The sequence below is a fragment of the Loxodonta africana genome, chromosome 18 (genome assembly GCF_030014295.1).
Source record: "Loxodonta africana isolate mLoxAfr1 chromosome 18, mLoxAfr1.hap2, whole genome shotgun sequence".
NCBI classification, from domain to species: Eukaryota; Metazoa; Chordata; class Mammalia; order Proboscidea; family Elephantidae; genus Loxodonta; species Loxodonta africana.
The window spans coordinates 35,447,029-35,469,949 of NC_087359.1; the positions used below are offsets into that span (position 1 = coordinate 35,447,029).

The following is a 22,921-nucleotide window of genomic DNA, read 5'->3' on the forward strand; positions in this document are numbered from 1 at the left end:
CTATTTTGTTCTACAAGTTGCAATTTTAAATAGGTCAGGAAAGACCTTCTGAGAAGTTGGCAGACTGAATAAAGACTAGAAGGAGGTAAGAAACCATACCAGACAATGTCACTGCTTCACCTTTCCCTTTTCATCATTTTTGTGCCACAACTCTCCCATTACAGTGTGGTTTTCCTAATATCTTGTACCTGTGGTTTTTCTTCAGAGGACTGCCTGGAGATGACACAATAGACCACGTGTCCTTGCACACACTTGACCAATCCCCCCCCCCCCCAACCATAACCCTAAAGGCAGTGCAGAAATCAGGCTAGAGTTGCTTGACAAAGCCAAAGAGGTACGGGATCCCTGATGAGGCCTTCCTGTATTTCACATTAATCCTTTACATGTCTCTGATACTTTTATATTAAAACAACAATTTCATGTACATTATTTTAACCACCACTCGGACTGCCTGTTATCCTTTGGCGATCGTTCCTTTAATCTTTCCCATCAATATGCTCTTCAATTTCATTAATCCCCATTCATGAGTACAAAAATATTGACTTTGCCTCCTTGTAGAGATACCCCATTCCCTACTGGCACACCCAGGACGGCCGAAGAGCAGCCCAAAAATTCAGTCACTCTAAATGTCAACACTATTGTCATTTAGTTGTCAGCATAGTAATAACAAGTTAGGGATCTCATTTGTTCCTTCTTCCTCCAAAGTGACCCACAACATCAGCTAGGTGTTTACATATCCAAGGAAGGGGCCGCTCACTCCACATGGTAAACCTACTTACTCGTGATTATGATTTTGTGGGAAAAGCCCAGGACTAGTTAATAAATCCGCTTCAAAACACATTTATTATGCACCTAATAACGGATCAGAAACACTGGTGGCGTAGTGGTTAAGTGCTACGGCCGCTAACCAGGAGGTCGGCGGTCAGATCTACCAGGCGCTCCTTGGAAACTCTACAGGGCAGTTCTACTCTGTCCTATAGGGTCGCTAAGAGTCAGAATCAACTCGAAAGTAACGGCTTTTAATAACGGATCAAGCAATATTGCACTGGTAATACAAAGACGATTGAAGCAGAAGGCTGAATCTTTATTTTCAAGGCCCTCATAATGCATCGAAGTTGACAAACACAACCTGATACAATGGGCTGAGTACAGGACTACAGTAAAGATGTTATCAAAGTGCCATGGGAGAGGAAGGATTATTGGAGGGAGAGCCCAGGACGGCATCAGGAACAGCCATTTGAGCTGAATTGAGAAGAACAAATGAGTTTAAGCTGAAGTGAGGGGCAGTCGTTCCCTGCGGAGGGAACCAAATGAGCCAAGGCACGCTTTGGCACAGAGACCAGTGGCACCCCGCGCGCTGCGTCAAAGGGCTTAACATCTCTGGGTCTTGTCTCAGAAAACTAGCAATTACACCATAAAAGCGCTTGAAAACGAAAACTGAAAAACTCCGTGGAAATGAGAGGCAGCGCTTTTTCGTCAAGGCTAATGCCCGGACGTTATGGCAGGAAGACCCGAGAAGTGCCTGTGAGGACGTAAAACTCAGTCAACAGAGTCCTCTCCGGCTCCATCCTCGGCTTGCGTAAGTATATACTCTAGCCGAAGAAGCAAGAGAAAAGAAGAGCCTATGGAGTGAGCGCTACCTGAGCCCAGCCGGGTGGTTCCGGAGCCTCACGCCCCATCGCGATTCCCGCGGTCCTCCGACTAAGCTGAAGCCACGTTCCCCGCCTCCTCTCAGTACGGCTTCGCACCGCCCGCCGCGTCACCGACGTTGCAGACGCTTTGATTCCTCCCAGCAGCGAAATCCGGGCCTATCCCGCGGCCGAGCCGCCTCCGCCCTTTCCGTAGTGACGAATCGGCGCCTGGCTGGGAAAGTGCCCAAATTAGAGAACTTTTGAGGAACTGTGAAGCCTTTAAAAATCAGGAATTATACTAAACATCACCAAGCCCACTATGGAAGCTTTACTTCTGTAGAGAAAAGCGGGTGATGTCTGTAAGTAAATTACGAAGAAGTGTCGAAAGTGCGAGTACGGAAGCTCGGGGCGCGAGGGGCGGGGCGTGTGCGGGACAAAGGGAAGCGAAGCTGAAGCTGCGGGCGCTCTGCTTGCCCGCGGGTGAGTGTTTTGGAGCGGGCCCGACCGGGTTGGGAGGGTGGCGAGCTGTGATGTCCCCGCTTGGCTGGACCCCGACTTCCCAGGAGTTACCCGGGTTTAGGTTTGGCAGCGGAGCCAGAGGTGGGGCCGGTTGCGTCCACTCTGAGGCCTAGCGGTGTGAGGATTGGTAAGGAGTCCCGTCTGTGGGTTCTCCTCAGCGGCAGCATTTGCCCCGTCCAGTAGCCCTGAGGAATTGACCAGAGCACTTACGCATACACCCCTTTAGTTGAGTTGCTGGTAAAGTGCATTTTCCCCCACAAACAAAGGAAACGACTTCACAGGAAGCTCTCGGAGCAAACCGTGCCCCTGGTCCTCACTCCCAGGAATGTGGTTCCTCTTGGTCCAGGCAACGACGTGGTAATTTACGGTGTGGCTTGGAGTGAAGAGCGAAGGCTCTGAAACAGTTTGGCCTGGGTTTGAAACCCAACTCGAGTACTTCCTGGCTGTGTGGCTTTTGACAAGTTACCTAAATTCCCTAAGAGTCCCTTTTTTTTTTTTTTTAATTTGTAAAATAGGGATAGCAATGAATGTTTCGTAAGGTAGTTATAACTATTAAACAGGAGAGCGTAGATGATAAGCTTATCCCTTATGAGGCATTCATTCAACAAATACTGAGTATTATGTGCCAGACCCTGGGATTGAATCCAGTGGCAAACAAATGTACAAGCCCACTCTTAAAATTTGTAGCCTAGTAGGGGAGATAAATAATTGCAAAGCATTAACAATAAAGTGATGTACAAGCAGTTTGTGGCAGTTGTCATTAGGGCTCCCCGGAACAAGGCCTACTGGGTGTTGACAGCTCCCTGAATGTGAGCAGGAGGGAAGTCTGGACCAATAGTTTCTGCCTGTTTTTTAAGGAAAGAGAGAGAGCCAGGAGAGGCCATTGATAGAATAAGCTATTTCCATCCACATCAGGCCTCTTATTTCTTGTACTCTAGGGAATTCCTCTAAAATGCAAACTAGGACCAAAAAATCATGTTTGTTTAATATAACGTTTGGATGAAAGTGCACCAGTAGACATAGAAGTTTATTTGCCTTTTTTTTCTAAAAATGAACTTTTCGTCTCTTTGTACTCTACTATTTGCGATGTGTACTGATGTAAGGAACCAGCCCACATGTATATGGTTGTGTTGTGAGCTGGTAATCCCAAACAGCACATAATCTGGTCATATTGACAAATAAAAAGTGAGATAGAATAAACAATATCAGAGAGTTATGTAAATTTGCCAGGAATACTGAGGAGGGTGCAATTAACTCTGCCCAGGTAACTTACTTGGAAGGCTCCATTGAGGAGTTAAATCTTGAAAATGGCTCTGAAGGACGAATAAGAGTTTTTCAGGTAGACTTTCAAAATTTATTCTCAGCAGTTATGAAGCTATTTGCCACTATGAGAGAATGCTACAGCTCATTATCACACCAATTACCTTTTGCACAGCCTCCAGGAATAAAATACAGTGCTATTTTATTGGAAGTTTGTTACCTAAGCAAAGGTAGAGCTCTGATAAGGAAGCTGTCAGTATCTGCTAGGCCTTGTTGGGGTGGGCCCAGATAATACATCACATTCTATTGTCATCTTTTTATCAGATTGTTTACATAGCATCAGCAAAATGTTTTCCATACAAAAGGTGGCTCAGTGTCATTAAAAAAAAAAAAAAAGCCTAAGGGTACATGTCTAATATTACTCTTAATGTCCCTAGTGATTTGCTTTAGTCATTTAACTCTGATCAACCAAATGATCAACAATAACTAGTAAAAACGATACACAAAAGGCTTGATTACTAGAAGATAAAGAGAACTAATTTTACTCTGAAATACCAATTAAACTACCCTATTTTTTAGGAAAACATTCTCTTATGCTTGCTGAGTTTTGATTCTCTTTTTTTTTTTCTTTTTCTTTTTTTTTCTTTTTTTTTTATTTTAGTGTCTCAGATTCATTCTTAAGGAACTGAGAACTTAAATCTTCCAAAATGTCAAGTAAGTTTCATTTTTATATTTATCAATCTATGTTAATAAGAGACTAATGCCCTAGCAAATGGGAATTCCAAAATACTCTCATTTTTTTCTTCAAAACAGGACCATTGGTAGTTTTGTTGCATAGTGTTATATCTCAGTTGTTTACAAGAAGTTATTTATTTTCTTTCAAACAGAAAGACCATCTTATGCCCCACCTCCCACCCCAGCTCCTGCAACAGTAAGTTTTAATTTTCTTGTTAATGTAATAGCCAAGTCTGGCCTTGATACAAAAACCCAGATGTCTTCCAGTGACAGTCACTCAATCAACACAACAACAGTATGAAAAAGTCAGCTAAAAAAACAGCACTTCCTACTAAATAGAAAAATAACTCTTTGCATCTTACCTGGAACCAACCCCAACATTTAAAGAAACATACTACCAAAATTCTGATCTCTTATGCTCAGTTTTTTTCTTCTAAACGGGAAATAAGCGACAAGTTTAACACTTCTCCCTTATTAATCTTTATTATTAAGAGTCTTTAAAGTTGATATTGAGTGAATGCTCATTCTGGCTTTTTTTTTTTTTTTAAACCTAACCTTCAATTGGTTATATTTTTCTCTCCTCTTTTGTCTATACGTAATTTTCGTATTAAATCAAACAATAAAGCTTCTAGTTCTACAATAGCACTCATTGTAAATCTTTATTTTCAAGCTGTTCAAGTAATGATTTTATAATCTCTGGGTCAGATCCTGCTATTTTATTCCACTTTATGAATAATATCTTTTTGTTTTGAGAATTGATAAGTTTCAAAATGTCTAAAGAATGAATAGTTGTGAAGTAATTTTTTTCACCCAGCAAGCTCTGGCCCAGCTTGGTCAGCATGTAAAATAATTGTCCAGTCCACAAAACAGATATAACAGTAACTGTTTAGGCCTTGCTGAAATGAATTCCTTGTTTTTTTTTAATTAAAAAGAAAAAAAAACTTAATATTGGCCATAGCCTACAAAACCAGCTCTTTAACAGCTGTTAGCTTTCTTACGCACCCCCATCACCTAAATTTCAGGCTAGCCTACTTTTCACTGCTAATTAGGTCCTCGTGTAATTTTGTTTTCTTTACTAGATAACCTCTTTTATTTACTAACCCTCAGATGTATGTTTTAGTTATGTTTATCAACAATTTGTTTTTCCTTAGTAAGATGCTTTCATAAAGAGATACTGTGTCACATGTTCTCAGTTCATTTTATATGATATACAGTCTCTAAAGTTTCTTGCAGTACCTCTTAAAGTCCTGCTGTTTGGTTTGTTTTCTTTCTTAAATTAAAGAACATTTCTTATAACCATCTCCATGGCACTCTGCTAGTGGCTATACAGGTGGAGTTGAACAGTTGAGATTCCTGACCTCAGAGAGCTAACCGTGTACTTCAGTTTTGGAAACGGTATAATTGTAATGTTTTAGTTTCCTTCCCCCCCTCCTTACTTTTCTTACATTATTGCCTCATATTGTTGAACAATGATTCTTATTGTTTATACAGCCTTTGAAAGTATGATTTTGATGTAAATACCGCCTCTTTGTCAATGTATGATATCTTGAGGACAAACTTGATTTTTTGAGATTAACATAGCTCAAAAACCAAGTGTCTCCCTTATGACTTCTTAGACATAGAAAGGGAATTTTGCCTTCCTTTAGTCATATTTCTGTACCATTATAATTTCACATTGACACACAAAATACAGGAAGATTAGGGATTAGGACATCCAACAGAATGGATATTAAATGAATTACTCACCTTCCTTTTTTTCCCATTACTTCTACTACCACCACCATCACCATCACCACCTCCACCTCCACCTCCACCACTACCACCCAAATGTACCACTCCAAGTAATATGTATTTCTTTTGTGCCTTTAATACTTTATATGTGTTTTGCTTACTTAAATATGCTTAATTTGCGTCTTCCATAACTATGTAGGCTAGAAATTGATTCAGTTGTTCTCTTTCCTCCTAAAGAGTATCGAATGTAGTATCTGCTTGAATGCCTGCCTTTCGGACATTAAGGATATGTGCAACAGCATGTTTTAGAAAACTGTGTTTATTTTGTACCAACTACAGCATAGCTGGGATGTGCCCTTATGTGTGTATTACATTATATAATTCAGGACTGATATTGTTAATTGCATGTTAAAATGAAATTACTATCACTTGTTTTGATTGCGTTTCATTAGGTGAAATACCCTCCATTTGGTCTCTCTCTGCTACATTCGTTTTATGCGTTGTGCCTTGATTCTCATGAACATTGGATGTCATTGTATTAACCACGAGGGCGTTGCTATGTAAGGGCCCATTTGTTGTCATATCAACACTTAATTCACAAAAATCAGGAATTTGTTGCTGCAGCAACCAGTATGTTTTGAAAGGGCTGTCAGGAAACTGGATGGAAGAATAAAGTTGAAGTCTGTCCACTCGAAAAGTAGTTCATAGAAAGACTAAAATACAGAAAATGTTCACGATTGACCTATGGAAGATGGATCAAAGAAGAGGTGGAAGAGAAAAGCTTATAAAATAATGACTGGGTTAAAAAGATCAGATAGTATCCCAGAATGGAATCCATGCATTTCTTATAAGTCTTTGTTTTGAAGTCATGTATGTGACATCCATTGAATCCGACATATGTTCATTTCTACTGATAAATTCTGGCTTCCTGATTTGAGTCTCTTCTCATTTCTCACATTATATAAGATGATATAAAACTGTCTTGAAAGCAGACCTATTGTTTTTGTTTTTAGCAGATGAATACATTGGTGGCATCTACGTAGCCGTCAAATAAATCTGTTCAGTTTTGCATGTAAAATGTTTCAGACTCCTAGTTTATCACATTTCAAGCCTTGCTATCTCAGATACTATGTATCACTGAATTGTTCTGTCATACTATGAATCATAAAGTAATCCTGAGTGTTTGAGACACTTGGGTGTATTGCTTATCCCAAAACCTAAGCCACATACATTCACATTCACACATACACCTCCCCCTCCCCACAAAAAGGAAAAAACAAACACTTATAGGCAGGTTTCTCAATGAAAGAAAAATTGAATATTCTCAATGAAAGAAAAAGAACAATTACAACACATCATTGCTTGTTTAAGTTCAGGTTGCTTTTGCATGCCATATGCAAATCATTTTTCATTTCTGTGTTTTCCTCGTTTGAGCTCATTTCTCATTCGTGTTTTTGTCTCATTTGTTTCCATCAGCAAATGCCCAGCACACCAGGGTTTGTGGGATACAATCCATACAGTCATCTCGCCTACAACAACTACAGGCTGGGAGGGAACCCGGGCACCAACAGCCGGGTCACGGTAGGAGAATCAACTATTACAGCATCCGGCAAACAACTGGAATTGGCTAGAAATGGCTTCAGAGTTAGGTCCTTTTGAATCAAAAGCACAGCCATTAAAAAAAAATTTTAATCTGGCTTTTTGACTGTATTAAACATTCTGTTGTGCACGAAAAAGAAAACACGTGCAACCTGCATACATATGTGGAACAAAGAAAAATCCATTCTGTTTGGTGGTCAATAGGAGTAAAGTCTTGGGCACTTAATTCTTATTCTGTATGTAGACAAAGCTAGAATTTCTTTTTTAAATACCGTTTTTGACATGACTTGTTTATCTAAGGTAATTGGCAGTAGGCTAAAGAACTCAGTTCCTTAATATATGCCGAGCTTAGAGACCTGACTTTTCAGGGCTGGAAGGGTTTTTTTTGACTGGCCTACCAGAAGCTTCAGTTTAAACTGCTACATGTTATTATTTGTCTTTTGGATTTAGTAGTTGACCTTTTGAGATTAATTTCTCTCCAGTGAAAAAGGAAAAGGTTTTTCTGTCACCATTTTAGAATGAAATTAGTTTTAAGTACCCAAACTAGATTTATACAAGTAGAAGTGCGTTTTTAATCCATTGGATAAGGTACATAATTTCTGAAACTTCAGTTATATCATTTAAATGATCGACCTAAGATACCAAAATTGAATGATACACTTTCAAACTTTTTATTTTAAAATTATCTTAAATGTCTTTCAGTAACGTTTAGGTTTCAAAGAAGCAAAAGAGCTTACAAATGTAAAAAAAAAAAAAAGATTTACATCAAAAGCAAATAAAAATAAATCCAAAAGCCAAATACCTACATGCATTGGAATACAGTATTGGTGAGAATGTATACAACCCAGAATGGCTGTAAACTTAATACCTGGTTTCCATTTGCTGTGTTCATGGGTAAGAAGTGCCTTCAATTAATGTAACTTCAAAAAGCCCTCTCACCCTGTAGTCATGCTAGAGCAGAAAGTGTGTAACTATCGAACTGTATGTCTATCTTGATAAGCATATTGCTTAGCTTGATAGGTTTTGTTTGTCTAAATTTTTCATTGTTTTTGCATAATTTGTACTTCATAAGCATATCAAGTTTTATGTGCCATGCATATTTCATGGTATCGCAAAAGAATTATGACTAAGTGTGTGTATGTATGCATTTCAGAATGCATACAGTTTTTACGTGCATCGATACATGTTTTTCCCTGGCCTGAATGTGTCATTTCACAAGTGTAATGGGTGTCAAGGTTATCAAATGATAAAGAACATTTGAATTTAAAACAAGGGGCAGAGTCTATTTTGGATCTTCATGTTAATGTAGAAATTATTCATGGATAGTGAACAAAAGAATAATTAAATTCAATAGCTCTATACAGTCAGCTCTTGATTATCTATATCGATAGAGTAGAAACGGCATTACCCGTAATACTAGAAAAGTTTTTGGCTTTGTGTTAAGTCTTTTGTTCTTGGATTTATCTGGGGAACTTCTGTTGATAAACTGAGATCATTCAGTGGAGACTTATTAGGAGAATGAACATGCACCCCTGTTTTGGGGCCTTGTTCCGGCTCAGCACTTTTTGTCCCCATTCTTTCTGGGGGATGGTAGAACCCAGCATGTGGAGTGAGCACTAGCTTCTCAGTAGACTAGGAGGATTGTTGGGAAGGGAAAATTTGTTATTCTGGCTCTTTGTCACTTTCTTTATATCATTGTCCTCTCAACACCGCATTTAAGTATACTTAAAACTGCTGTTCAGATTTACAACATGGAGGGCCTGAAAAATGTGGAGCTGTTCAGCCTGTGTTAACCCTAGCTCCTTTAACCTTAGAGTATATTTCATTGACCTCCCGCCTAGGTCATTGAATCATTCTCTAAGAGAATTAGTTACCCATACCTCTTTTATATATTTAATTTTAGTTTTGTTGTTGTTATTAGGTGCCATTGAGTCAGTTCCAACTCATAGCAACCATGTATGTAACAGGACTCAATTTTTAGATCAGATTTTGACTATTAAAAAGATATTTTAAGATGACCCCTTATTATGTGCTCTTATTGGTTTGGTGGGAGGGCCCTTCTATTTGGTGTTGTCTGCAAATCGTGCCTTAGCCAGTGATTTGAAGGGATGATTCTATGAAGCCGTGTGAAGTAGCTTTCTGTAGGTTACACAGAGTATTGGGTTTCTCTGACAACTCTAGCATGCTTGGATGGTTTTCAGACACAACACTTTATGAGGCATGTTGAAACCTTTTAGAGTTTTGTGATAGCTATGAGATGGAACTCAGTTCTAATCAGTTCTTTATCCAAGTGATCATTAACATTCTGTTAAGTACAAGATGTGAAGACAGACTGAGATAAAAATGTTAAAGACAGCATGTTTTTCTATACTTGAGTGGAAATTCATCTTGGGGGAAAAAACCCTTAAAAAACCCATAGTTGGAAAAGAAACAACAAAATGAGTAGACAAGATACATTTCACAAAATCATGGATTCCTAGGACCTTATTCTCATGTAAGCACAATTTTGACAAGCGTAATTATTCGTTTTTCCCAACTCCTGCAAGTTGGAAGCAGAAAAGTGGAAAGAGGAAAAGTTGCTCTTGGACCCAGCTTTCCTGATAGCAGTGAGATCATTAAGGAAAGAGACAGCTAGGAAAGGAAACACACACTCCAGAATCATAACACTGAGCCATTAGTAAAAGGGCCACCAGTTTTTCACACCTCAAACCTGAGGATTATAGAGCTTTTTTAAAAAGAGTAGGGAAATGTATATGTCATTGTAGAAAGATGTCTTTCTGAGATGATAAATAAATTGGGTGTTTAATGACCTAAATCTTTAGCACCCCCCAAAAACCAGCTAGAATTTAATTTAGGTTGCTGTTACTATTTGGCGTTTTTTTGTTTGTTTGTTTTTTATACATTGACTGGTCAGCGTTACAAAAACATGACCTCACTATGTAGATGATTTTTGTACCTCCCTTTGGGAGAAAACCAAAACCGAACCATTGCTGTCGAGTCGATTCTTACTCATAGCAACCCTACAGGACAGAGTAGAACTGCTCCACAGGGTTTCCAAGGAGTGGCTGGTGGATTCAAACTGCCAACCTTTCTTAACCACTGCACCACCAGGGCTCCCTTTGGGAGAAAGGAAGGAAAATAAGCAAGTCCATTACTGTTGTAAAATGCACTTCTTAGAAAAATATCAAAGAGCAAGTGTTACTGTAATTTGTTTTTTTAAGTATTTTAATTCATCCTTAAAGCATGAAAACATAGACATTTTAGAATCCTCTACCTCTGCTTTAAAAAAATATATTAACAGTGATCTACCATCTTCAATTATTGACACAATTCCAAATTTACTTGTAACCCACTTCGTGAAATCCTGAAGATTTATGCCGGCTAGGAGTCACTGACTTGTGGGTGTCTCTTCTCTCTGAATCCGTGACATAAAGTTGGCCTTGTAGGAATTTTCCTTCCCCTTTGAAAGAACTCCTGCAGACTCTGATACAGATATCCCCTAACCGACTGCTCATACCACCAGTGTTGACAGTTTCCATCCCCTGTGGTCCACTGTGGCTAAACAGAGGTTCTTTCTGCAGGGGCACCAAGATGAGATGTGGTAAGAGTACCTGAGAGAATTGGAAAGGGAGGAAATGGTGCTTCAAACATAAAATGCTTTCTAATAACTTCATGTATGAAGAAGCAGAGATACTGAAAAGTAGGGAAGAAGAGAGAACCTAGGAGGAAGAAACACCATTGCTTGATCACAGTGGAAAGGGGCACAAACAGGCTAATTCCTGAGCCCTTGGATGAATAATAAGGTTATGATAGGGGTCCCAGCCCAGGAGGAGTGTTCCTGGGGTTTTACCACAGCATAATAGAAAGGCAAGAGAACAAAGTGCCACTTTAGTTTTCTTATAAGTGTTTCCCAATTCCTCTTTTGATAAGTAGAGTGAAGTCAGCACTACTCCTCCCCAGCCTGGCAGGAAGAATCAATATTACGAATCTCCCAGAAATTGGGAGAAAATAAGTGTGATTCAGCCATGATTTTTCTCATTCTGGGTCCTTGATCAAATGCAGTTCATCTGTATTAAGATAAGACTGAGATATTCAGAAATAGATATCTTGAATTGGAGTTGTATGAGTGCCTACCAGAAGGTATCTGGAATCTCTTGTCTATATATTACCCTTTGCCGTCGAGTTGATTCCGACTCATAGCGACACTATAGGACAGGGTAGAACTGCCCCATATGGTTTCCAGGGAGCACCTGGTGGATTCGAACCGCTGACCTTTTGGTTAGCAGCCGTAGCTCTTAACCTATATTATTAGCCTTTAGAAATAAACCAGTTTCTCACCTTTCTGTTTTCTTCCTCTTCTCTTTTTCTCTCCCACTTTTTTCTTTACCCTTTAAAAAATATTTTTTAATGTCACCTCCTCCTTTTCTTCTGTCTCCCTTTTCCTGCACATATCCTGTCTTTTTTCTTATGTGTGCCCCACAATACCAAAAATTTTTAATGGAATAGAGCTTTATAAGACTTAAGAAGTCTTAATTAGGTCCTGTATCTGCCAGTTCTCTATTCCTAGTAAGCTTGTTCACTTCTACACTGTGGTTGGGACTTAGGACACAAGCATGAATTTTAGTTCACGCTTCTTGATCCTCTTTAAAGAAAACCACTAGATACGGACAGAGAATTTAAAAGAAATAAAATCTCTAGTCTTGGTAAAGGGGGATGAGGGGTTTTGTTTTTCATTTTTGAGCCTGAAAGTTAGTTTTGTTTACTGTTTAGGGTCACTATGAGTCGGAATCGACTCGATGGCAGTGGGGTTTTTTTTGGTTTATGTGAGCGTACAATGCTGGAATCTTACAGAAAGATCCAAAGTTCCGTGTAGACAGCATGAGTGTGGAAAATGTTAAAGTAGAACAGATTCTGGTAGTGGTGGTGGTGGCGGTGATGTTAGGTGCTGTCAAGTCGACTCTGACTCATAGTGACCCTTTATCCAGCAGAAGGAAACGCTGCCCAGTCCATGCCACCCCCACCGTCCTTGCTATGTTTGAGCCCGTTGTGCAGATAATCAAGTGTTGACTGTATGTGTAGTAGTAAATTAAGTTTACAAGAGAGTGCCAGGAAATGTCCTAAATGTGATAACGTGATACATAACCATATATTTTCAATGTACGGATTATTATGTAATGTTTTATTTGTTCTTACAGCCAGGTTGTCAAAGCAGTGGCAATAAACTGCTAAGTAAAACATTTAAAAACTATGTGCTTACAGTCATTTTTTTTTTTCTTTTGATGTGAACATTTCTGAATTTTCAGTGATAGCTATTTTCAGTGGAGGAAATATAAGAATCTTGTATCCATGGACGAGTAGAAGAAAGGCGCGTTAGAGTTTTTTAAGGGACTCTCTTTACAGTTTGCTGATGAACTCCTTGCAATTGAATAATGAATGTATTTAACTCTTTTGTAGGCATCCTCTGGTATTACGATTCCAAAACCCCCAAAGCCACCAGATAAGCCGCTGATGCCCTACATGAGGTACAGCAGAAAGGTAGGCGTCTGGGACCTAGGAACGAGTGACGACTTTACATCACATTTCTTTGCTTTACATCAAATTTCAGATTGCCTTAGCCAGCTTTTCTGTGCATCTTCAGAGGATAAAAGAATTGTGATTTTTAGAGAGATTAGTTCTGATTTTAAAATTCTGAAGCTAAAATCTAACGAGGAAAACGATTAAACCGTGATAAAATCCGTAAGGCAGAATGTTAGGTAGGCATTAAAGAAATGTCTTTTAGAAAATGTTTGATGGTCTGAGAACAATGTGAAGTGAAAAAAGGGATACAAGACTTCATATATTAATAGTATTTTATTTTTATAAAAATAATGACAGTCGCATTTCTTTGAAGAAAAAAAAAAGCCTGGCAGACAGTGGTTATCTCTGAATAGTAGAATTATGGTAATTTTTATTTCCTTTATACTTTCTTGGATTTTCCCATTTTTCTAACTCTTAAAAAAAAAAAAAAAAAACTATTTTTAAAGACAGCATTTAGACATTTTAACCACTGTTTAAACTATTTGAAATTTTGGGGGCATAATTAGTATATATATTTGACAGCATGATTTATTATATTGTGCAAATTAACCACTTTCCTTCTAAATTCTTGCGAACCTTTAGAGACACATAATGAGTATGTTATTGAATTAACTCAAGTGTCCACAGTGACTGAGGTGTTCTTGACCTATTAAATTGAAGTATATATGAATGAAGTATTATGATGTTTGAGATCTGCTTCAAAATAATCCAGTGTGGGCTTGGATGAAAATAAGATTTGGCTAGGTGTTAACAGTTATTAAAGCTGGGTATTGGGTACGTAGGGATTCATTATATTGCTCTCTCTGCTTTTATTTATATTTAAAAGTTTCTGTAATAAAAAGTATTTTTAAAGATCTTATTTTTAGGCATTGGTATTAAAATTTCACCTTTTCCCTTTTTAAGGTCTGGGACCAAGTTAAGGCTTCCAACCCTGACCTAAAGTTGTGGGAGATCGGCAAGATTATTGGTGGCATGTGGCGAGATCTCACTGATGAAGAAAAACAAGAATATTTAAACGAATACGAAGCCGAAAAGGTAGGATGGGTGCAGCAGTGGGGTGGACACAGTGTAAAGTGCATAAACATTGGCTTGTTATTTATAAAAGAAACATATCGATCAGAAAGCTGAGACTGGACTGAGACTACCTTAGTCAAGTCACTTAATTTCTCTCAGATTCTTCTATGGAAAAAGGAGATAATTACCACACTATGTTTTCATATTTTTTGATATTCAAATGAAATAATACAGGTATACATTATAACCTGCAAAATGTTAATTATAAAACTGGAAAACATTTGCATTTCAGATAGAGTACAATGAATCTATGAAGGCCTATCATAACTCCCCTGCATACCTTGCTTACATAAATGCGAAAAGTCGCGCAGAAGCTGCTTTAGAGGAGGAAAGTCGACAGAGACAGTCTCGCATGGAGAAAGGAGAACCTTACATGAGCATTCAGCCTGCTGAAGATCCGGATGGTAAAAAAAAATTGAAAATATGAGAAACTTATGTAAATATATTTTTGTTTACTGTCTTAAATTGAAAAACAAAAAAGCATAATTTAAGTGGCATTTCAGTATCTTGATTAATTATGTTGAGTAAGATTTGTGTGTGAATTTCCCCAAGAAAAAAAGATACCCTTTTTTTAGTACAGAAAATATTAAAAAGCATTTATTAGTTATCAAAATCTGCATACTCAGAATGCATGAAAGATGTTTAAGTCACAATTAGGATTTTGCCTCAACTGCTTTTAAAAAGCTAAATATGTTCTAACTATATCCTCTTGTCGGGTTCCTAAATTTGCTGAATTAAAAACTCTTAAGGGAGGAAGTTAATGAGTGGGTAGAAGCATTGTGAAATTTTCAGTTAATTCAGAAATCCAACTAAAATTTATAAATGTAGCTCATAACCACTCACGAGGGCACACACATACAAATCACATATATATACGTATATGTATATATATATCTGAAACAAAGAAAATACACATAACCAGCAGCAGAGTTCCCTAATAGGCATTCCATGAATAGTTTGCAGTTGTACAGATTGTTCCCCTGGTCCTCTGCAGTCAGGCAGGGGTCTGGAGCTGCAAGGATCCCCAGGGCCAGTCTCCTCCACTATGAGTCTGTGAGCACGTTCATCCACATACCTAGCGTGCCGTACGAATGTTAATATTTTATCTGTGTGCTGCTATGATACAGAAAAGGCTGGAAGCCCTAGCTACAAGCAACAAAAGCATCAATCATTTAAGATCTCATTTTAGAGTAGCAGTAACAAAAAGGAAGCTTATAGAACTTTCAATTAGAGGAAGCAATAATGCCATCTAAAGACATGCATAAACTGATTATTATTGTTTCAAAAGAATGGACTGGTATATAAATATATAAAGTAGAATATAATAGTAAATATAGAGAATAGAATATGGAATAGAAACAATATTAAGTGTTAAGTAGAATCAGCAGCGTTAAAGACACTAGCATAAAAGCAAACCTAAATTATAGCTAATTATGCAGATGAGATGCTTAATGTAAGGGAAGGATGGAGAACTAAAAATAGGAGATGATCTGATCTACATATAATCGGGACAATAGGGGTCAGTGCATGAAGAAACAAAGGCTAGCAACGTAGAAGCCATAAGTAAAAAGTAGTTTTCATAAAGTGAAAGATAACAATATGAACACTGATAAGACCTGAAGAGATTCACTCAGGAATAATCCTCAGGAGAGCATTCCTCTTCTCTGTCTCACGTTTTTACTAGTTATGTTTTTAAGTTTCAAATAGGATTTTAAAGCTGCTAGTAAGAAAGGGCAAGTAATAAGATGCCAGGGTAAGAATGACTTTAGACCTTGGGCTTTATGCCTCAGAAGTGAATAGAAAGAGGAAGACCTGGGAGGTGAAAATGTACATAAAACCAAGAAAAAGGTGGTGTCTCCACAAATACAACAGCTGCTAACTTCTGTTAAAGGATCTACAAGACGTACGCAGTCATCCACACAAGACAGTGAAGGCTTCTTTTTTTTCTTACAAATGATATTTTGGAAAGATAATATTCATGAGATAAACAGCTCGTGAGTCAGTAACTAGAAAATACAAGAAAAAAATTTTTTTCCAACAGCTAAAATCCAAGAAAGGACAAGCCCATGTTGCTAAGTCTCTTTATTTCCCCTACCAGTAGTCAACACTGGGGCCATGTAAATGAAAGAAGAAAGCAGAGAATAACAACAAAAAAAGATAGGAGATGGAAGTAGCATAAATGTACCACATATAACCTTAAATACGAATGTGAAAAATCATAAAAAGGTCAGAGTTAAAATTTTTTTTCCTCTCATTCCAGTAATTTTAATTTTGGAAGTACATGTCCTAAAAAAATTACTCAAAACAAAGTCATTTGCACAACAGTTATTAACTGCCCTGTTTGTGATAATCTGGGATTTAGAAACTACTTAAATACCAAATAATAAAGGAGGTGAGGAAACCCTGGTGGCGTAGTGGTTTAAGTGCTATGGCTGCTAACAAAGGGTCAGCGGTTCAAATCTGCCAGGCACTCCTTGGAAATTCTATGGGCAGTTCTACTCTGTCCTTTAGGGTTGCTATGAGTCGGAATCGACTTGACGGCACTGGGTTTCTGGGTTTAAGGGAGGTGCTGAATTCTGCGTAGCAGCAGCATGTGGGCCTGTCTGTATTGGGGTTTCCTAAAGTGTGGTCCTTTTACCTCTGGAAGGAGGACGGGCACCAAGATGATTAGGTGGCACATAGAGGACCTTTCGGTTTAATGGCTATTACTTAAAAGAAAGTTTTGTTTTGTTTTTTAAGTCATTTTAAAGAAATTTATTAATAATAGTACAAATTATTATCAGATATGTCAAAACTTATGAAGGTGATACAGCAAAGGCTGAGATTAAGGAAACACTGCTGTATACCAAAACCAAAAACCAAACCCCCCACACTGCTGTATAGCTATTAAAAATAAGCATATAAAGCAGATCCACACCATATGTGTGCTAACTTTGGTGTAAGAAAACAACGTAATGACACTACATTCTGCCAACAATATACATTTTGACAAGTGTATAAATTGACAAAAAGTCAATTTGGAATCAGACATTTTTTCCTATGCAGTAACTTCAGGGCCTTATGGTTTTTTAATCTGGTAGAATGTAAATGCTCGTTTGGGAAACTGAATATTGCTAGAGATAATGCTTTCTCTGCAGTGATAAGTTAATTTTACAAATGGGCCTTTTCATTACTTTAATATTAAAGTGCTGCAGTGACAGAGGCACCACTGAGTTCATATTTATTCATCAGTTCTTAACTGCCTTAAATTATTGCCAAGAGCGTGAAACATTTGGCAGAATTTTAACTTGCTGCTGTCACGTACAGCCTTCACCTTCATTCTCGAGCCAAAAGGCACATGGTTATATTTTATTTGTGTTTCAGCCAAGTCCTTCTCAGATATACATCATCAGAGATTTTTGAGAAAAACCAGTGTCTTCACCAATAAACACATTATGTTCATTGGTCAAAATGAGTTTATCAGGTGACTTGTGGATGATTTTGATCAGGTGACGGCCCTAAGGCTCCTATGACGCCCATCAGGCCCACCTTTTAGGCCAGTGAGAGCTATTACTCCTTGGTAATTAAGTGTTAATGTTGTTATACTCTCCTGTTACAGTAACTGGTGACCTAATTTCCAGACCATCTGGTTTATTCCAGATTATGATGATGGCTTTTCAATGAAGCATACAGCCACCGCCCGTTTCCAGAGAAACCACCGCCTCATCAGTGAAATCCTTAGTGAGAGTGTGGTGCCAGACGTTCGGTCAGTTGTCACAACAGCTAGAATGCAGGTCCTCAAACGACAGGTCCAGTCCTTAATGGTTCACCAGGTAAAGTCACAAAACATTCATTATAATAAACTCGGCCTATGCCACAGATCCCAGGTGACCTGATTCTGCCCCGTGCGTGGATGTGTATGTTAAATAGTTCTGTGATCAGCCTAACCTGCTCTGATTCAGAGAAGAGATTTAAGGGAATGGACCTTCCCCAGAGATTTGATAAGTTTGTCATTAAAAATTGTAATGTAGAGCCGTGTATATTTGTTAAGAAATGTTACCTTGAGAGTTTTGAGGCATCCTGTCAACCTGTACCGCTTTACTAAATATTTTTTCCCAAAGAAATGGCTCAAGCCTGAAACAGTATTCTTTAACATATACTCATTGCTTATACTCACTCCTCTATCCTGCATTTTATATTTTAAAAAAATTTAGCTGGGCACATTATATAGTAAATGATTTAAATTAAAAACATCATTTGGCATTGTTACATATATATTTACCAAATTTAAAATGTTGCAGGGGAAAAAAAGATTAAAAATAAGTTTGGTGCTAGACAGATAAATTTGACACCCTCCTCCCCCCTAAAAAAAAAAAAAAAATTTGTTTACCACACTATGAGGAAGTGTGAACTCTTAGAAAATGAGATATCTTTTCTGTGTTTGGCATTTGCTTTAGAGAAAGTAATCCAGCAGTTATAAAGCCCAAACACGTATTTTATATTTTCCAGCGAAAACTAGAAGCTGAACTTCTTCAAATAGAGGAGCGACACCAGGAAAAGAAGAGGAAATTCCTGGAAAGCACAGATTCCTTTAACAATGAACTTAAAAGGGTATCAGTTTAACCTGTGAACTATACTATTGTCACTGCGTTTATTACTTTTTTCTCATTCTTTTCTACAAAATAGTGTTTTTATTGAGTGTTCACTTTGAAATAGGGTTAACTTTGCTATAACTAGTAAGATCTTTGCTTTATAAAATTATTCCCATTTTTTTTCCAGCAAAAAATACCATAGAGTACATGCATATATACTAGGCCTATGGACTGTACGGCCTTTTGTTATTTTAATTTAAACTCCCATGCAGTCATGGGTTATTTTCATTTTATTGAGATTTCTTCATCAGTTGTCTTCGTTAGATGTAATTCACAGTTTGCATTTAGTATCAGAACAAGTAAGTCTAATGTTTGGTAGTCTGCAATATAAAACGAAAGCCCTATGTATATAGTCCAGTATTTTCAGTATAGATTCACCAGCTCTTCTGATATTCAATGTTATTACATGGCTGCTGGGTCCATTAACAACACTCTGTCAGACTGATACTTACATAGACAGAAGAGCTTCAGAGAAGATCTAAAACCACATTTTTTTCTCCCATATATATATGTAGTTCGTAGGCAAGAAAATCTACTTTTGAAAGAGTTTTGAAACAGTTTCTCTGGTTCAAAGATCATGAGAACACTACTAAGAGGGTTTTCTTTTTTCTGACGGCTAGTTGTGCGGTTTGAAGGTAGAAGTGGACATGGAGAAAATTGCAGCTGAAATTGCACAGGCAGAGGAACAGGCCCGCAAAAGGCAGGAGGAAAGGGAGAAAGAGGCAGCAGAGCAGGCCGAACGCAGTCAGGGCAGCACTGTTCCCGAGGAAGAGCAAGCAGCTAATAAAACCGAAGAAAAGAAGGAAGACGAAAGCATTCCAATGGAGACAGGTAACCTACCAGCTGCCCCCAAAGTGAATGTCAAGGATTTTACAGCTGTTTTTAAATTTGACTTTTTTCTTTCTAAATGTTCTTCAGAGGTCACTGTGTTAACCCTGCCTCTTGAGCTATGTCTATATGACCTACCCAGTTTTTTCCAAATCTTATCTCTCTGTAATAGAGTCACTTAAAATGTTGGTATCAGTACAAAATAGCAGTGGTGTGTTGTCTTTGCTCTTGCTGTTCAAGGTCTTGGTTTTTTGCCCAGGCTGGTTTATGTCATTTTCTCATTTTCTGACTTGAGAATTTAGAAAGGTAATGGTTAAGAATACCAGCTCTGGAGTCGGGCAGATCTGGATCTGATACTGCTTCACCGTTTGCCAGCACTGTGATTTTGGATAAGTTACTTATCTCAGTTTCCACATTTATAAGTATTGTAGTACCAGCCTGCAAGAGTAATAAATTGCAAAGGGTAAATAAGAAAATGTACATAAAGCATTCAGCACTGGGTTTGACACAGTACTGACATTCAGTATTTTAACCTTAATTGCTAATGTTATTTCAGCAAGATGTGGTTATTGCTCTTAAGACTGATGATCTTTGGTGTCCTAGAACAAGATGAGGCAAAGTAAAATTGGCAGGCCAAATCCTGCCCACCGGCTGTTCTTGCCAGTAAAGTTTTATTGGAACCCAGCCACACCTATTTTTGTACATACTGTCATGGCTGCTTTTGGGCTACAACACTATAGTTGAATAGTTGGAACAGGAACTGTCTGACCCACAAAGCCTAAAATACTTAATTATCTAGCCCTTCACAGAAAAAGTTGGCCTACCTCTGCCCTAGAAAAATTCTTAATTCCAGGTATACTGATTTTCCCAATTGAAAGCATCACTCAAAGCAAAAAGAAAAAAATGTAAAACTTACACAGGGTACTGATTTTGAGGTCACCTTAACTTCTGGCAGTATTTTGACCCTGTCCAGTGTACTGTGTAAACAGGACAAAAAACTAAAAGTAGTCATGGGAAACACGAGAGGCTCCCTGGATCATAATTACAAGTGGGAGAAGCAGTAGTCATACTTTGTATTCAAATGTCACCCTCAGATTGGACATCTGGAAAACACTGGATGGAATGTAGATATCTGTACCAGATATTTCTACAAAATTTAATTCAGCAGATTAACATTTCAGATAGTCAAATGTTAAGTTTCATTATCTGAGCTTCTTTCTGTTTTGTATGAACATGTTTGTTATCTTAACAAATTTGGATCGTGTGCACTTTTTTGTGGTTAAAGCAAGAGTTTGAGAATTAGGGTTATGGTTCTTGGCTCATTTTGCAACTAGACAAAACACTCAGTGTTTTGCCTCTATTTTGTCATCTATGTATGGGGCATGTCTTATTTTTAAGGCCTGTATGTCTTGTCTTATCCTCATAAGAAAATTTCAACTGTTAGAGCAAGAATCTGATGTTTTAAACTTCTTACAGGAAAGAGCCCAGCACATTATTTCTGTATCTGCTTTCTTACTGTAGAACTCTAGAAAAGCACTGTCCAGTAGAAATAAAATGCAAGTCATGTGAATAATTTTAAATTTTCTAGTGGAAATATTTATTAAAAAAGTGAAACAAGTGCAATTAATTTTAAATTTTATTTAACCCAGTATATCCAAAATAATATCATTTCAACATGTATAAACATTTAATAAATTATTGAGATAATTTGTATTCTTTTTTATAGTAGATCTTCCAAATTTAGTGTATATTTTACACTTACAGCACATCTCAATTCAGAATCTAAATTTTCTTCAGAAATACTTGACCTATATTTAGAGTTCATAAAATTGACAGTTAAAAAGTAGATTTACATACCCCCAATTGCTCTAAACACACCTAGAAGTTCCTCATCGCGCTAGCCAGGTTTCAGGTGGTGGGCACCCACACGTGGCTAGTGGCTATCTTACCGGACAGCGCAGCTCCAGACTGCCAGAATAATGAGAAGAGTACATTTTTGTTTTGTGTGATTACAGAGGAGCCCCACCTTGAAGAAACGACAGAAAGCCAACAGAACGGTGAAGAAGGCACGTCAACTCCCGAGGATAAGGAGAGTGGGCACGAGGGGGTTGACAGTATGGCAGAGGAAGGAACCAGTGACAGTAACACCGGCTCAGAGAGCAACAGCGCCACAGTGGAGGAGCCACCGACAGATCCCATGCCAGAAGATGAGAAAAAAGAATGAATGTTGCCTTGATTTATGTCTTCTAAATACTTTTTTAAATGAAATAATGCTTTTTTGAGTTTTAATGGTGTTATGTGGTTTGTGTATTATTTTTTTTTTCTTGTCCATATCACATTACCAAAGGCTTTTGAACCATTTTATTGCTGTGGGACTAGTGGCATAGTCACCCTTCTTAAGCGGTGAAGATGGCTCTTTTCCTTGGATCTTGTTTCTAGCCCTCAACTGCTGAAAACCTCCAAATTTAGATTAATTGAGAAAATGCTCACCTCTTTTAGAGAATTATCCTTTGATGCTGCAGAATCTACTCTTACAAAAGGCCTTCTTACAGCTCACTTGGGTGCTTACCAAAGCCATAGCTTTAAACTTCCCCAGTCCCCATCAACATTTTCCTCAAAGTCCCGTCTGCAAAGTTTCCTTCTGCAGAGTAGCTTCTTGAAAACGTAATCATGTTTAAGAATGTATTTGTTCGTTCACTTTTTTTATTTTTAATCAAATCTCAGATACCAAGAGTTGTAGTAGTCCAAGAGTTGTAGTAAGGAGTTGATTGTAGCCTTCGACGATACTTGGATCGTATTGATCCGGGAATTGTAGCTGTCTCCATAGTTAGTTACTAGTTATGAAATAGTCAAAGCGAACACAGCACATCTACATTATCTATACTGTTTTATAATTAACATGGAGTATGTTCTGGTAAGTTTATCCTTATTATACAGAAAAATTACTTTTTTACCAAGTTTTCCAAAGACATAGTAGATCACAAAGCTTAAGGAATTGAATATTCTTGTAGTGGAGTAAATAACTTCAAAATGATTAGCCCACTCTAGAAGAATAACAGCTGGGAATTAAGTTCATTCACTTAAAATTGTTTTACAATAATCAAAACATTCAAAACCTCAAGGCTCAGGATCCCAGAGATCAGAGCTACCTTTTTGATAAACTCTTAGTAAAGTCTTGGAGACTAGAAGCAAGACAGTTTGTGACACGTATGTGTCACAAAAACTAGAATAGATTTTTACTGAATAGTGGTATATCTAATGATATATGTTTCTTAAAGGTCCAAGTGTAATAAAGAAAAATGAAAAAAAAGGTCTTGGTGTTTTTAATGCACTAAT

The 22,921-nt window shown here is 37.8% G+C and overlaps 1 protein-coding gene across 3 annotated transcripts; it reads left to right on the forward strand.

The window, feature by feature from the left end:
• Positions 1-1,915: 1,915 nt before the first annotated feature.
• SMARCE1 (SWI/SNF related, matrix associated, actin dependent regulator of chromatin, subfamily e, member 1) lies at positions 1,916-21,874 on the forward strand. Of its 3 annotated transcripts, none has more exons than XM_023553676.2 (11): positions 1,916-1,990; positions 4,072-4,124; positions 4,298-4,341; positions 7,353-7,457; positions 12,930-13,010; positions 13,956-14,087; positions 14,359-14,530; positions 17,766-17,938; positions 18,615-18,716; positions 19,378-19,588; positions 21,601-21,874. In XM_023553676.2, exons 2-11 carry the CDS (start codon positions 4,118-4,120, stop codon positions 21,807-21,809), a joined length of 1,236 nt encoding a protein of 411 aa, XP_023409444.1. In that variant the 5' UTR covers positions 1,916-1,990; positions 4,072-4,117; the 3' UTR covers positions 21,810-21,874. The 3 variants fall into 3 exon arrangements, with proteins under 3 accessions (XP_023409444.1, XP_010592731.1, XP_023409445.1); XM_010594429.3 differs by lacking the exon at positions 1,916-1,990 and adding an exon at positions 1,997-2,111; XM_023553677.2 differs by lacking the exons at positions 1,916-1,990; positions 4,072-4,124 and adding an exon at positions 2,049-2,111.
• The last annotated feature ends 1,047 nt before the right edge of the window (positions 21,875-22,921 follow it).